General features: G+C 49.0%; 1 protein-coding gene across 2 annotated transcripts in view; it reads left to right on the forward strand.

Moving 5' to 3' along the window:
- The first annotated feature begins 6,968 nt into the window (after positions 1-6,968).
- The window catches only part of AAAS (aladin WD repeat nucleoporin), a 28,337-nt gene continuing 22,807 nt past the window's right edge, over positions 6,969-12,498 (forward strand). The window contains exons 1-5 of one of the 2 annotated variants that reach the window (XM_081898723.1): positions 6,988-7,099; positions 8,512-8,596; positions 10,344-10,470; positions 11,363-11,490; positions 12,306-12,418. In XM_081898723.1, the coding sequence (XP_081754849.1) occupies positions 10,348-10,470; positions 11,363-11,490; positions 12,306-12,418 (364 nt within the window). In that variant the 5' untranslated portion in view covers positions 6,988-7,099; positions 8,512-8,596; positions 10,344-10,347. Of the gene's footprint in view, positions 7,100-8,511; positions 8,597-10,343; positions 10,471-11,362; positions 11,491-12,305; positions 12,419-12,498 lie in introns of both variants that reach the window. The other variant, XM_081898722.1, reaches the window with a different exon arrangement.

Here is a 12,498-nt window from a genome sequence, read left to right on the forward strand (position 1 = left end):
TGAGGTCGGCAGGGGCAGAAAAAGGCAGCATTTCATGGAGGGGAAGAGCAGGACAAGGCCAGGGACTGGATGGGAGGGCAAAGAGGAGGCCCTACCAGAAAGTGCCTGGCCAGTGGGCGGCTGCTCTTGCGTAGGGATCGGGCATCCAGGCACTGTTGGTACCGCTTGCAGCCATAGGTGGTTCTCTGCCTGCCTCAGCTCCGCCTGGTCACCCTCAGGGATCTCCTTGCACTCATTGCGTGCCAGGCAAAGGTACTGGTGCTCCCAGCTCGCCCCTGAGCAAAGAAGGTGCAGAGCGAGAGGGTGATAGAGAGAGAGAGACGGGCAAAATTGGTTTCATTTTAGTTTGAAACCCAAAGCAGCTCCCAGCGCAAACCATTAGTGTGCTGCATGGTGTTATTCAGCAGCAGAGAGTAGCTGGCCAGGCGCAGCAGCTCACAATCCAGGAAATCGGTCAGCTGGCATTCAGGGCTGCTCTCGATGTCCTGGGAGAGGCAGAGAAGGAAACAGACAGACAACGTGTTTCTGGACAGCAGAGAGTCAGCCACCTCCAGGATCACAAACAACAAAGCAAGTGGGGTGAGTCTTGCTGCTCAGCTCCTCCTCGCTATGGGGCTTCTCCTTCGGGGCAGCTGGGCGGCTGCTGTCAGAACAGGAGGCTGCCCCTCATTCCAAGGAAACCAAACCTAGAGAAAGCCCCCGGACCCCCTGGAATCTCACACCACCTGGAGATTTGGGTGTCACCTAATCTACACCACCTAGCTGGTTCTCCTGCACTCTGGCATTTGCCCAGGGAGTGAGCAGCAGGGAGAAGAGGACAGGTTGCCTGCCCGCCCCCCGCCCCCCAGAATGGGAAAAGAGGGACAGTGCCAAGCCAGCAGCTGAGAAGGCCCCTTCTCTGAGCTCAGCGCTTGCAGCCACACCAAACTGGGGGGAAGGAAGGAAGGGGGCAGGGGGAGAGAGGAAACATGCCTAGTGAGCATCAGGAAATCAAGGGCCCAAGGATACTGAAGGAGGTCCCAGATCTCCTCAATGAGGGGCCCTTTCTCCTGGAGATCCTTCATTTTCCCTGACAGAGAACCTGGGAGGGAAGAGACATGGGAGGGGAGGTTGAGCAAGGCAGCTGGGAGTGGGGGAATAAAGAATAACCCCTGCAGGGAGAGGAGGGGGACGGAGATCATCCTGTTGTTTTTAGTGTCACTTTGTCAGTGGTGGAGAGATAATATGTCTCACGTGTGACATAACTAAGTAAAAACTGAATTTGGATCCACAATGTAATACAAAATGTGAATGTACAAATACAGTACAGTGGTACCGCAGGTTAAGTACTTAATTTGTTCTGGAGGTCCGTTCTTAACCTGAAACTGTTCTAAACTGAAGCACCACTTTAGCTAATGGGGCCTCCCGCTGCCACCACGCCGCCAGAGCACGATTTCTGTTCTCATGCTGAAGCAAAGTTCTTAACCTGAAGGACTATTTCTGGGTTAGTGGAGTCTGTAACCTGAAGCGTATGTAACCTGAGGTACCACTGTATTTAAAAAATCCAAGAGAATGCAATAGAAAATAAGCAAGCCTTCAGGACCTTTTCAAAAGACCTGCAGTGACATAGTCCTCTTGGCAAAGATTTCCACAAATGCCCAAAGACATACCCTGCAACATTTCTCTGATGAAAACAGGGATGTCCCATTCCATAATGATAATGACCACAGTGGTACCTCGGGTTACATACGCTTCAGGTTACATACGCTTCAGGTTACACACTCCGCTAACCCAGAAATAGTACCTCGGGTTAAGAACTTTGCTTCAGGATGAGAACAGAAATTGTGCTCCGGCGGCGCAGCAGCAGCAGGAGGCCCCATTAGCTAAAGTGGTGCTTCAGGTTAAGAACAGTTTCAGGATAAGAACAGACCTCTGGAACGAATTAAGTACTTAACCTGAGGTACCACTCTACAGTCATACCTTGGGATGAATATGCTTCAGGATAAACATTTTTGGGTTGCGCTCCGCGGCGACCCGGAAGTAATGGAGCGCGTTACTTCCGGGGTTTGCCACGCGAGCATGCGCAGACTGTCAAAATGACGTCACGCGCATGCGCAGAAGCACCGAAACGTGACGCGCAGACATGGGTTACGTTCGTTTCGGGATGCAAATGGGGCTCCGGAACGGATCCCGTTTGCATCCCTATGTACCACTGTATAGGAAATATGAAATTCTGTGTAAATATTATGTATATGCACTGGAACATCAATAAATGGTCCATGAAAAAAAAAGTGTGCCCAGGCCCCCCTGGACTTAGCACCTATGGGCGCCAACCTGAACAAAATATTGTAAATAAAAGCCGTCCGTGGCTGCAGCCGGCCCCAACAGATGACTCTCGTGAGCAGGAATTAACATATAGATTGGCAAATAGATTGAAATTTTTAATCTTAAAATTTGGATTGAAGATTAAAGAAATGGAACATTTTATTTTAATGTTTACAGAGTTTTTCATTCATAAAAGTGAGTTTATAGGCCTTAATTAATAATGTTATTATTGGGATGGGTTGTTTGTTTATTTTTTGTTCATGTTGTCGTATATTTAGTGCTTTTATATTCCATTTTTATGTTGTCAGCACCCTGAGTTCTGTGGATTAAGGGCAATGTACACTTTTAATAAATACATTTAATGATAATAACTTCCACAAGGTGGTGTCTCTGCTTTGCCCCCTGCTGTTTGATGGATGAGGTGCCAACAAGCTATTCTGCAAAGGTTTTGCAGAGCCTACCCTGCTACTTGCACAGTTTTTCCTAGAGAGGCCGCTGTTCCTAAGGGCGATTTTAAATTTAAAGGGCAACTTGCATTTTTCCGCAGCGCTTTCTTTCGGGCTATGGGACTATATTTGTGCTTCTGTATACTTGTAGGCAAAAGGGACGCAGGTGGCGCTGTGGGTTAAAGCCTCAGCGCCTAGGACTTGCCGATTGAAAGGTCGGCGGTTCGAATCCCTGCGGTGGGGTGCGCTCCCGCTGCTCGGTCCCAGCGCCTGCCAACCTAGCAGTTCGAAAGCACCTCCGGGTGCAAGTAGATAAATAGGGACCGCTTACCAGCGGGAAGGTAAACGGCGTTTCCGTGTGCGGCTCTGGCTCGCCAGAGCAGCGATGTCACGCTGGCCACGTGACCCGGAAGTGTCTCCGGACAGCGCTGGCCCCTGGCCTCTTAAGTGAGATGGGCGCACAACCCCAGAGTCTGTCAAGACTGGCCCGTACGGGCAGGGGTACCTTTACCTTTATACTTGTAGGCATGCACTTAGCCACACGCATTATATTCATGACCAAAGGATGACACAGCCCTCCAGAAAGGGTTAATGCATGTCTGTCTTTAATTATTCTATGGCTTGGATTGCTGTGAACAGCTTCCATGAATGTGTGTGTGTGTATGAGACAAAGCAGTATAGAAATAATTTTATGAATGACTGAAGTGTCCCTCTCTTTTTCTTCCCATTTCAGCCCAGAGGCTGCCAGGAAGACCCTGAGGGCATGCAGGTCCTCCTAACCCCCTCTCCTTCCCAGGTCCCCCCACGAGGGAAGGGGGCAGTTAACACCACAGCCCCACCCCAGCTGAGAAGGGGGCAGCTTCCACCAGAAACTCCCCCCCCCCAAGAGAACGAGCGGTCCTCATGTCATCCCAATAGAAAGGGCAGCCCCAAACCCTCCTTACACCAAGAGAAGGAGCAGCCTGCTGGCCAGCCCCCACCCTTTCTGCAAGAGATGGGGCCATCCCATCCCACCATCCCAAGCTCCCCTTATCCCAAGCATCCCAGCAGGTCTGTGAGGTCTTAGAAGAGTGAAATATACACGGAGTCGAGAGTGGATTTCATGCTCTTTACTCAGCTCATAGTGGGAGGAGGAATAAAAGTTCCCCCCAAAGTATTTGCTTTATACAGTGGTGCCTCGCAAGACGAAATTAATTCGTTCCGCAAGTCTCTTCGTCTTGCGAGTTTTTCGTCTTGCGATGCACGGTTTTCCATAGGAATGCATTGAAAATCAATTAATGCGTTCCTATGGAAACCGCCTTCCCCCGACCTCTTCTGGCGGGCGGCATTTTAAAATCGCCCGGGACAGCGGAGGACTTCTCCGCTGTCCGGGGCGATTTAAAAACCCCTGGGAAGGCAGGCAGGGGGGACAAAGACTTTTGCCCCCCGCCTGCCTTCAGAAGAGGTCCAGGACAGGCTTCGCGGACCTCTCCGCAAGCAGCGGGAGCGCTCCTTGCGGAGAGTTGCCAGCGCGCCCAGGCTTCGCGGCCCCGCTGCCGGGCTTCGGGACATCGTTCCGAAGCCGGGCGGCGGGGAGAGGCGTTCCTGCCCCGCCGCCCGGCATCGGGACGATGCCCCGATGCCGGGCGGCGGGGGGAGGCTTCAAAAGCCGTCCGGGGGCTTTTAAATCGCCCCGGACAGTCCCGGGGCGATTTAAAAGCCCCCGGTTAGGCAGGCAGGGGGGGAAAGACTTTTGCCCCCCGCCCACCTTGGGAAGAGGTCCTGGACCTCTTCCGAAGGCGGGCGGGGGGCAAAAGTCTTTGCTCCCCCCTGCCTGCCTTTCTGGGAGAGCGGAAAAGGCAGCGCTGCCTTCCCGCTCTCCCGGAAAAACAGGCAGGGGGGAGCAAAGACTTTTGCCCCCCGCCCGCCTTCGGAAGAGGTCCAGGACCTCTTCCCAAGGCGGGCGGGGGGCAAAAGTCTTTGCCCCCCCTGCCTGCCTTCAAAAGCCGTCCGGGATAGCGGGAAGCGCCCGGACCGCTTTTAAAATGCTGGCGGTGGGGAGCAAAGCCTTTCGCCCCCGCCGGCCTTCCTGAACCTCTTCTGAAGTCTGGAGGGGGGGGGGAAAGGCTTTGCTCCCCACCGCCAGCATTTAAAAAAAGGTCCCCGAGATTTCCCTATGGGCTTTCGTCTTGCGATGCAAGCCCATAGGGAAAATCGTCTAGCGAAGCGTCGCAAAAACCGAAAAACCCTTTCGTCTTGCGGGTTTTTCGTCTTGCGAGGCATTCGTCTTGCGGGGCACCACTGTATACATTATTTACACAATGGGCTGCATGTGATTGGCTAATTCCGGAATTCTCCTGTAGGCAATCAGGTTGTGGATTCACTTCCATCTGGAGCTGGATTGGGTGGCTCCTGCAGACCAATCATACTGCTGTATTGTCCTAGGACCAATCAGACTGCTGCATTCTGAATCCTATTGTTCTAGGACCAATCAGACTGCTGCATTTTGGATCCTATTGTTCTAGGACCAATGAGACTGCTGCATTTTGGATCCTATTCAACTCAGTACATAACAAACAGGATGCTGTGATTCCTAAGACACAGCATGGGTTTCTCAAAGGCAAGTCATGCCGGACAAATCTCATTTCTTTTCCTGATGGAGTTACAAGCTTGGTGGATCAGGGGAATGCTGTGGGCATAGTGTATCTTGATTTCAGTTCTGTCTTAGTTCATCCCTGGCACGGCCTTGAGTACTGAGGAGCATTCCTGCACATTAACTTCAGACAGGTGAAGCTTTCCCCACCATTTATATCCCTGGCGGAAAAGCTTCATCAGTTCTAAATTTCCATACAGTGGTGCCCCGCAAGACGAATGCCTCGCAAAACGAAAAACGCGCAAGACGAAAGGGTTTTTCGGTTTTTGCGTCGCTTCGCTAGAAAAATTTTCCTATGGGCTTGCTTTGCAAGACGAAACGTCTTGCGAGTTCTTGCGAGTTTTTTTCCTTTTTCTTAAAGCCGCTAAGCCGTTAATAGCTGCTACGCCGCTAATAGCCGTGCTTTGCAAGACGAAAAAACCGCAAGACGAAGAGACTCGCGGAACAGATTAATTTCGTCTTGCGAGGCACCACTGTACTCCTCTAGAAAAGATTATCTCGTTGCTGCAAAAGAACTGCACCCTCTCCGGGACATTTATCCCATTTTACGGGTGGCTTTACAACAGTGTTTCCCAAGCATATGGGCCCCTGGTCACCCCCAAGATATTCCGAGGGAGCCACAAGTGAAAATCACATAAATGGAGACCCACGGCATGGGACTATGGGATCACAGGGGGAAGTGAGAAGTGAAGAAAATGGAAGTGACTGAGAAAAAGAAAACAGAAAAGAAAATGATATATAATGAAATGAAAAGGGTGTTTAAAATAACCTTTTCTTTGGGGAATTATAGGGACAGATCTACCTAAAACATAAAGAAACTTATCCATGTATGCTACTACAGCAGCAAGAACGTTACTGTACTTGCCCCCAAATGGAAAGAAGCAGAAGTCCCAGCAAAGGAAGAATGGATACAAAAACTTACGGAGTATGCAGAAATGGCGAAATTTGCCAGAAGAATAAGAAATCAAGATAACAATTTTTAAATAAAAGAATGGAAATGGCTTATTGAACATTTACAGATAAATTATAAACAGATAAAAACATTGGCAGGATTATTGTAATAACCTGCAGTTTTAAAAGAGTGCATATTTAAAGATGAATAAATGAGCAAATTAAGAATTTGAATACGCAGAAGATATTAAAAATAAATTTAAGGAACTGTAGAAGGAGGGGGAAGGAAGTCAAGTTTTGAAATGTCAAAATGATTGCAAAATTAGTGAAACGCATAAAATTAGTGAAATGTATAAACCTGAAAAGTACAAAATAAAAATACATGAAAAAGAAAACATAAAAACAGCGGGGGGGGGGAGGAATCCTGGCTATGTCCTTGCATGCAAGTCTTACTGCGAAAGGAAGTTATGTTGCAGCGCACAGCACCACATCGCCTTGGTTGAGAGAATTCAACAATATCAGCCCGCAACCCGCACACCTCTTGCTGTGTGTTGAAACGGGGCGTCGGCCCCTTTAAGAAAGCACCGCGTGCCGGACTGCGGGGGGGGGGGGGAGCGTGCTGCGCGACCCGCTAGAGCCAGTAGGTGGCGAGCTCAGCCATATGGAACACACCGCTCTCCCCTCCTCCTCGACTGCGGCTGCGCGAGGCGTTCGCTTGCCGGGCTCTTGTGGCGCCTCGCGGCTCCCGTCGTCGCTGCCCGAACGGCGCCCGGGAAAAGCCAAAGTCGGCTGTGAAGCGCTTGTGGCGAAAGCGGCGGGCCTGAGGGTGAGTGAGGGCCGCTTCCGAGGCGGGCGGTGGGTGGGCAGACCTATTAACCCCCTATTAATCGAGGAATGGGGCTATTAAGTGATGAGTAGGCAAACCCGCACCTGTTGAATTTCCCCCTCCTCCTCACCTGTGGAAGTGCAGGCGTCGCGGCTGCCCGCTCCTTCACCAGGCCGCCCTGCCTCAGCAGCGCAAGGCCTCGGCATCCCAGGGTCCTAGAGTCGGAAGGGACCCTGAGGGTCGTCTAGTCCAGCCCCCCCTCCCCGCACTGCAAGAGTATATAGCTGCCCCAAACAGGGGTCGCACCTGCCCCCTTGGCGTTAGCAGCACCACGCTCTGGCCAACAGGAGCAGCTTGCTCTTTCTTCCCGCTGCTTTTATTGCATTTTGTACATGGCATTGTGACGTGCATGGGAGGCAGCCAATACAGTGGTACCTCGGGTTACATACGCTTCAGGTTACAGACTCTGCTAACCCAGAAATAGTACCTCGGGTTAAGAACTTTGCTTCAGGATGAAAACAGAAATTGCATGGCGGTGGCGGGAGGTCCCATTAACTAAAGTGGTGCTTCAGGTTAAGAACAGTTTCAGGTTAAGAATGGACCTCCAGAACAAATTAAATTCTTAACCCAAGGTATCACTGTACAGTGGTACCTCGGGTTACATACACTTCAGGTTACATACACTTCAGGTTACAGACTCCGCTAACCCAGAAATAGTGCTTCAGGTTAAGAACTTGGCTTCAGGATGAGAACAGAAATCACGCTCTGGCGGCGCGGCAGCAGCAGGAGGCCCCATTAGCTAAAGTGGTGCTTCAGGTTAAGAACAGTTTCAGGTTAAGTACGGACCTCCAGAATGAATTAAGTACTTAACCCAAGGTACCACTGTACATAATAATGCTCCCCAGGCGACCAAGCAGCATTTTAAAAATCCTGGACTAAATCCTGGACTGCTTTCTGTGCCGCCATTAAGGGTATTTGCAGTATCGCCGCAACAAGCGAACTGAACCCTGAAAGTTAAGTTTTAACTCGCTCTTGCTTTACATCGCCAAAAATAGGAAGCTGTATCTTTGGGTAGTGCAAAAAAATTAAAGAAGTTCTGGAATAAGGATATCGTTGTCGTCATTTGTTAGTTACTTTATCTTGCTCAGGGCAACCCAAAGCGACTTAACAGTCAAACAAGGGCGACTGAGATGATCAAGGGTCTGGAAACCAAGCCTTACGAGGAATAGTTGAGGGAGCTGGGTATGTTTAGCGTGGAAAAGAGGAGACTCAGAAGAGATGTGGTTGTTGTTGGCCTCTATCTGTCTGAAGTGACAGTGGAGGAGCATGCTTTGGGGGGCTAAAGTCAAACTGTTGGAGAGTCACAGCGCCTGCTGTAGAGACCGATACAGGAGAGACATGTTTTGTTGCAGATGGAGGTGTTCAGTTTCACTGTTGCAGGTGCACCATGGCGTTTTCTCTCTCCACACTCCTCCCAGTGTTCATATGGTAAAAAAGGTAAAGGGACCCCTGACCATTAGGTCCAGTCATGACTGACTCTGGGGTTGCGGCGCTCATCTCGCTTTATTGGCCGAGGGAGCCGGCGTACAGCTTCCAGGTCATGTGGCCAGCATGACTGAGCCGCTTCTGGCAAACCAGAGCAGCACATGGAAACGCCGTTTACCTTCCCGCCGGAGCGATACCTATTTATCTACTTGCACTTTTACGTGCTTTCGAACTGCTAGGTTGGCAGGAGCAGGGACCGAGCAACGGGAGCTCACTCTGTCGTGGGGATTCGAACCGCCGACCTTCTGATCGGCAAGTCCTAGGCTCTGTGGTTTAACCCACAGCGCCACCCGCGTCCCTCAGTTCATTTGGTAGCTTTCTTCAAATATCCAAAAATCTGCCATATGGAGGATGGAGAAAGCTTGTTTTCTGCTTCTCCAGAGGTTAGGACCAGAAACAATGGAGTCAGGTTAACAGGAATGGAGATTCCAACTACTGTAGACATCAGAAAGAGCTTTCTGACAGCAAGAACTGTTTGACAATGAAACAGGCTCCCACGAGAGGTGGTGGACTCTCTTTGCTTGGAGATTTTAAAGCAGAGGTTGGTGGCCGTCTGTCATGGATGCTTTTGCTGAGATTCCTGCATTGCAGGGATTGGACTAGATCGCCTTAAGATGGTCCGTTCCAACTCTACAATTCTATCATTTATGAAATGGACCAACAAGGGGGGCGGGAAGCAACCCACCCCACACAGACACATTAAAACCAAGAGGAAGAAGAAGAAAGCCACAGATAGTTGAAGGCCACAGTCCTGGTTATAGAGGAACATTTTTGCATGTTTTTAGAAGCATGTTCCCCCAGCTTTTAGTATGTTACTGGGGACAAAATCCTCTGGTTGAACTTTTCATTGCAAAATATATTTACACTGAATCAGACCTATGGCATAGTGTTCTGGGGGCTACTCACCTGGTGATATTGCCCCTGCATTTCAGACGCTTGCTATTTACAATTTCCCATACTTAACAAAAGTGGACGATGGCCCCTCCAGACTTTTTCTACAACGTGTATTTGACAAAACAATAGTGCGTTAATGGTTTTCGTTGAATCTCTCTTTAACGCCACCTGAGAACACTTAGAACCCAATCCTGTACATATTTGCTTGGAGGTAAGTAACACTTTATACAGGGAAATGACTCACAATTGTATATTTTCATAAGTATTTTATCTCTCTTTCTTTCTTTCTTTCTTTCTTTCTTTCTTTCTTTCTTTCTTTCTTTCTTTCTTTCTTACTTACTTACACTGCAAATGCCCAATCCAGGAGCTATAGCACTGGCTAGATCACTGTTGATAGCACCAATTCAGCAGGAGGACTCTGGATTCATTCAGGCCTTTCCCACTAAACATACAAACATACTGTATACACTAGTCAATGTTTTTATGTTCTCCCTATAAAGACATGCAGGACATACTGACTGGGGTGGTTGGACTTGTTAGGATACCTCCTAATGAGCACATATATCTTCTAAGACATCTCAATTCCTAGAAGAATCTGAAAATGACTCCCCTTCCCCTCAAAAAGGAATGATCTGAAGTATTTTTGAAGTGGTGGTTCTTTCAAGCTGCCTGGAAATTAAGTAAACATATAGTCCAAATCATACTGATTACTAGAAAAATATGAAAATGGTACATTGGATGGCACTGAATAAGCAAAATCTTTTCTCTCTTGCTGCAACATGTGGCTTTTTGTCTGGATCCCCAGGAGGATGTGTTCCCTAGCGCTCTTCCCACCCCCTCCGCCTCCGGGAGACATCACACTTTATGAATTTAATAATGCCCTGGTTTCTGGCCGCAGCTTTGAGAAGCTTCCACTTTCTTTCCAAGGACAGGTAAGCAACAGTTTTCAGTCACAGGAAGAAACTAATGTTAGGTAGCGATGAGAGAATAGACATTCTATCTTGTACTTGAGTCATTTTGGCTGTCAAAAGACTTCCATAACTACTAATTGAACATGCTGTTTGTCACATAAATGTGAAGCCAGAAAAGGAGCAGTCAGCCAGAGGAAATTATTGAAAAGAATACTGGTGGGCATATTTAGTAAACAAATATAGGCAACTCCCTATTTACGCAGGGGTTACGTTCCAGGTCATGGCATGTGTCAGTGGAGTGCGTGTAAGCTTCTTCCGCCCTCTTCTGGTGCTGAACATGGTGCGTGGATCCATGGTTACGCATACATCAAACATGCACAAAATGGGAGTTGCCTGTATCATGTACTGTATCATCACGGTCGACTGGTTGGACATCACTGATGTACTAGATACTTAAAATAGGAGTAAAAAGTTATGTTCCACACCTGAATTCTGTGGCCTATATATCTTATGCAGATTTGCACATTTATTTTCACAATTCATTCTACTTCTGCTAGTCGTAAAGAAGGGCAAAGTTCTATGCAGCGCATGAAGCTTTACACCTTTAATAAGAAAAGTCTTATGTAGACCCGGTTTCTGGCTATTTTTATTTCACTATGTGTTGCCTGCACATTTTCCGGTGCTTCAGTCAGCTTGAAGGACTAGAAACATGCTCCTCTTCTTCCAAAAAGTGCGAGATTTTACCTATTCTGAATTCTGTACCCATGAAATCCAGTTCCTGCATCTGTGGACTGCAGTGTAAATCAAAACTTTTGCTGTGGTTGATTCTCTTTCCTAGTTTTGTTTGTTTGTTCAAGCATTTCCCCCGCCCGGTCTTTTCACTTACTGTTGATTGTCTCGGTTGGCTGTACAGCTAGAAGACTTGCCTGTTCTGACCATCCCCAAAGAAACTCTGAAAGCTCACAGTCGACAGGAACACAGCACTAAACCTGCCTTCATCCATCACCATGAGTCACTATGGAAGAGGTGCATCAACGCCTGGTGAGTATGGGCAAAATGTGATCTGACCTGGCTGTTAAAACATTGATCTGCCCCACTCACATAGTAAAAGGGAGGAGCTGGGAAGGCTGGGGAGGGGGGAAGAACCCATTCTTAACAGCGGATGGGGCACAGAGGGGAAGAATGCTTCCTTCTGCTCACTGATTGCCTCCCCACAGCCCACCATGCAAAGCTTTCTCACTTAGGCAAGTACTATGTGATGCAGGTGGCGCTGTAGGTTAAACCACAGAGCCTAGGACTTTCCGATCAGAAGGTTGGTGGTTCGAATCCCCACGACGGGGTGAGCTCCCGTTGCTCGGTCCCTGCTCCTGCCAACCTAGCAGTTCAAAAGCACGTCAAAGTTAAAGTAGATAAATAGGTACCACTCCGGCGGGAAGGTAAACGGCGTTTCCGTGCACTGCTCTGGTTCTCCAGAAGCGGCTTAGTCATGCTGGCCACATGACCCTGAAGCTGTACGCCGGCTCCCTCGGCCAATAAAGTAAGAAGAGTGCCACAACCCCAGAGTTGGCCACGACGGGACCTAATGGTCAGGGGTCCCTTTACCTTTACCTATGCTGCTATCAGAGCACCACTGAGAAGAAAGCACCTTTGAAGAGCAAGGTCAGACTATAGGGAGATAACTGCTCCCTGGGAGGCAAGTTTTGCCCTCCTTATATGTGCCCCCCTTTTGCTGTTAAATAGCATATTTGCCCATTAGTAGCTTGCACAATGAAAATAACATTTGCACAGCGCCGCCTCCTCCCCACCCCCACCCCCCGTTGATATGCAGGAGATTTCACAAAATGCTCTGCCCCTAGGCGTGACGTTGGAATCGCTGGAGTTCTTGAAGAGCTTGCATATGCAGAGGAGGATGGTGACTTGGACCAGGAGGTGGATGAGCTGCCTTGGACAGATTCTGCAAAGGAGCTAGGTAGCTTTGAATACAGTTGTACATATTGGACCCATTGCCCACTTTAAACCAGGTACAAGGGACTTGAGGCCTCCAGATTT

Source organism: Podarcis melisellensis (genome assembly GCF_964234715.1).
Source record: "Podarcis melisellensis genome assembly, chromosome: 2".
NCBI lineage: Eukaryota > Metazoa > Chordata > Lepidosauria > Squamata > Lacertidae > Podarcis > Podarcis melisellensis.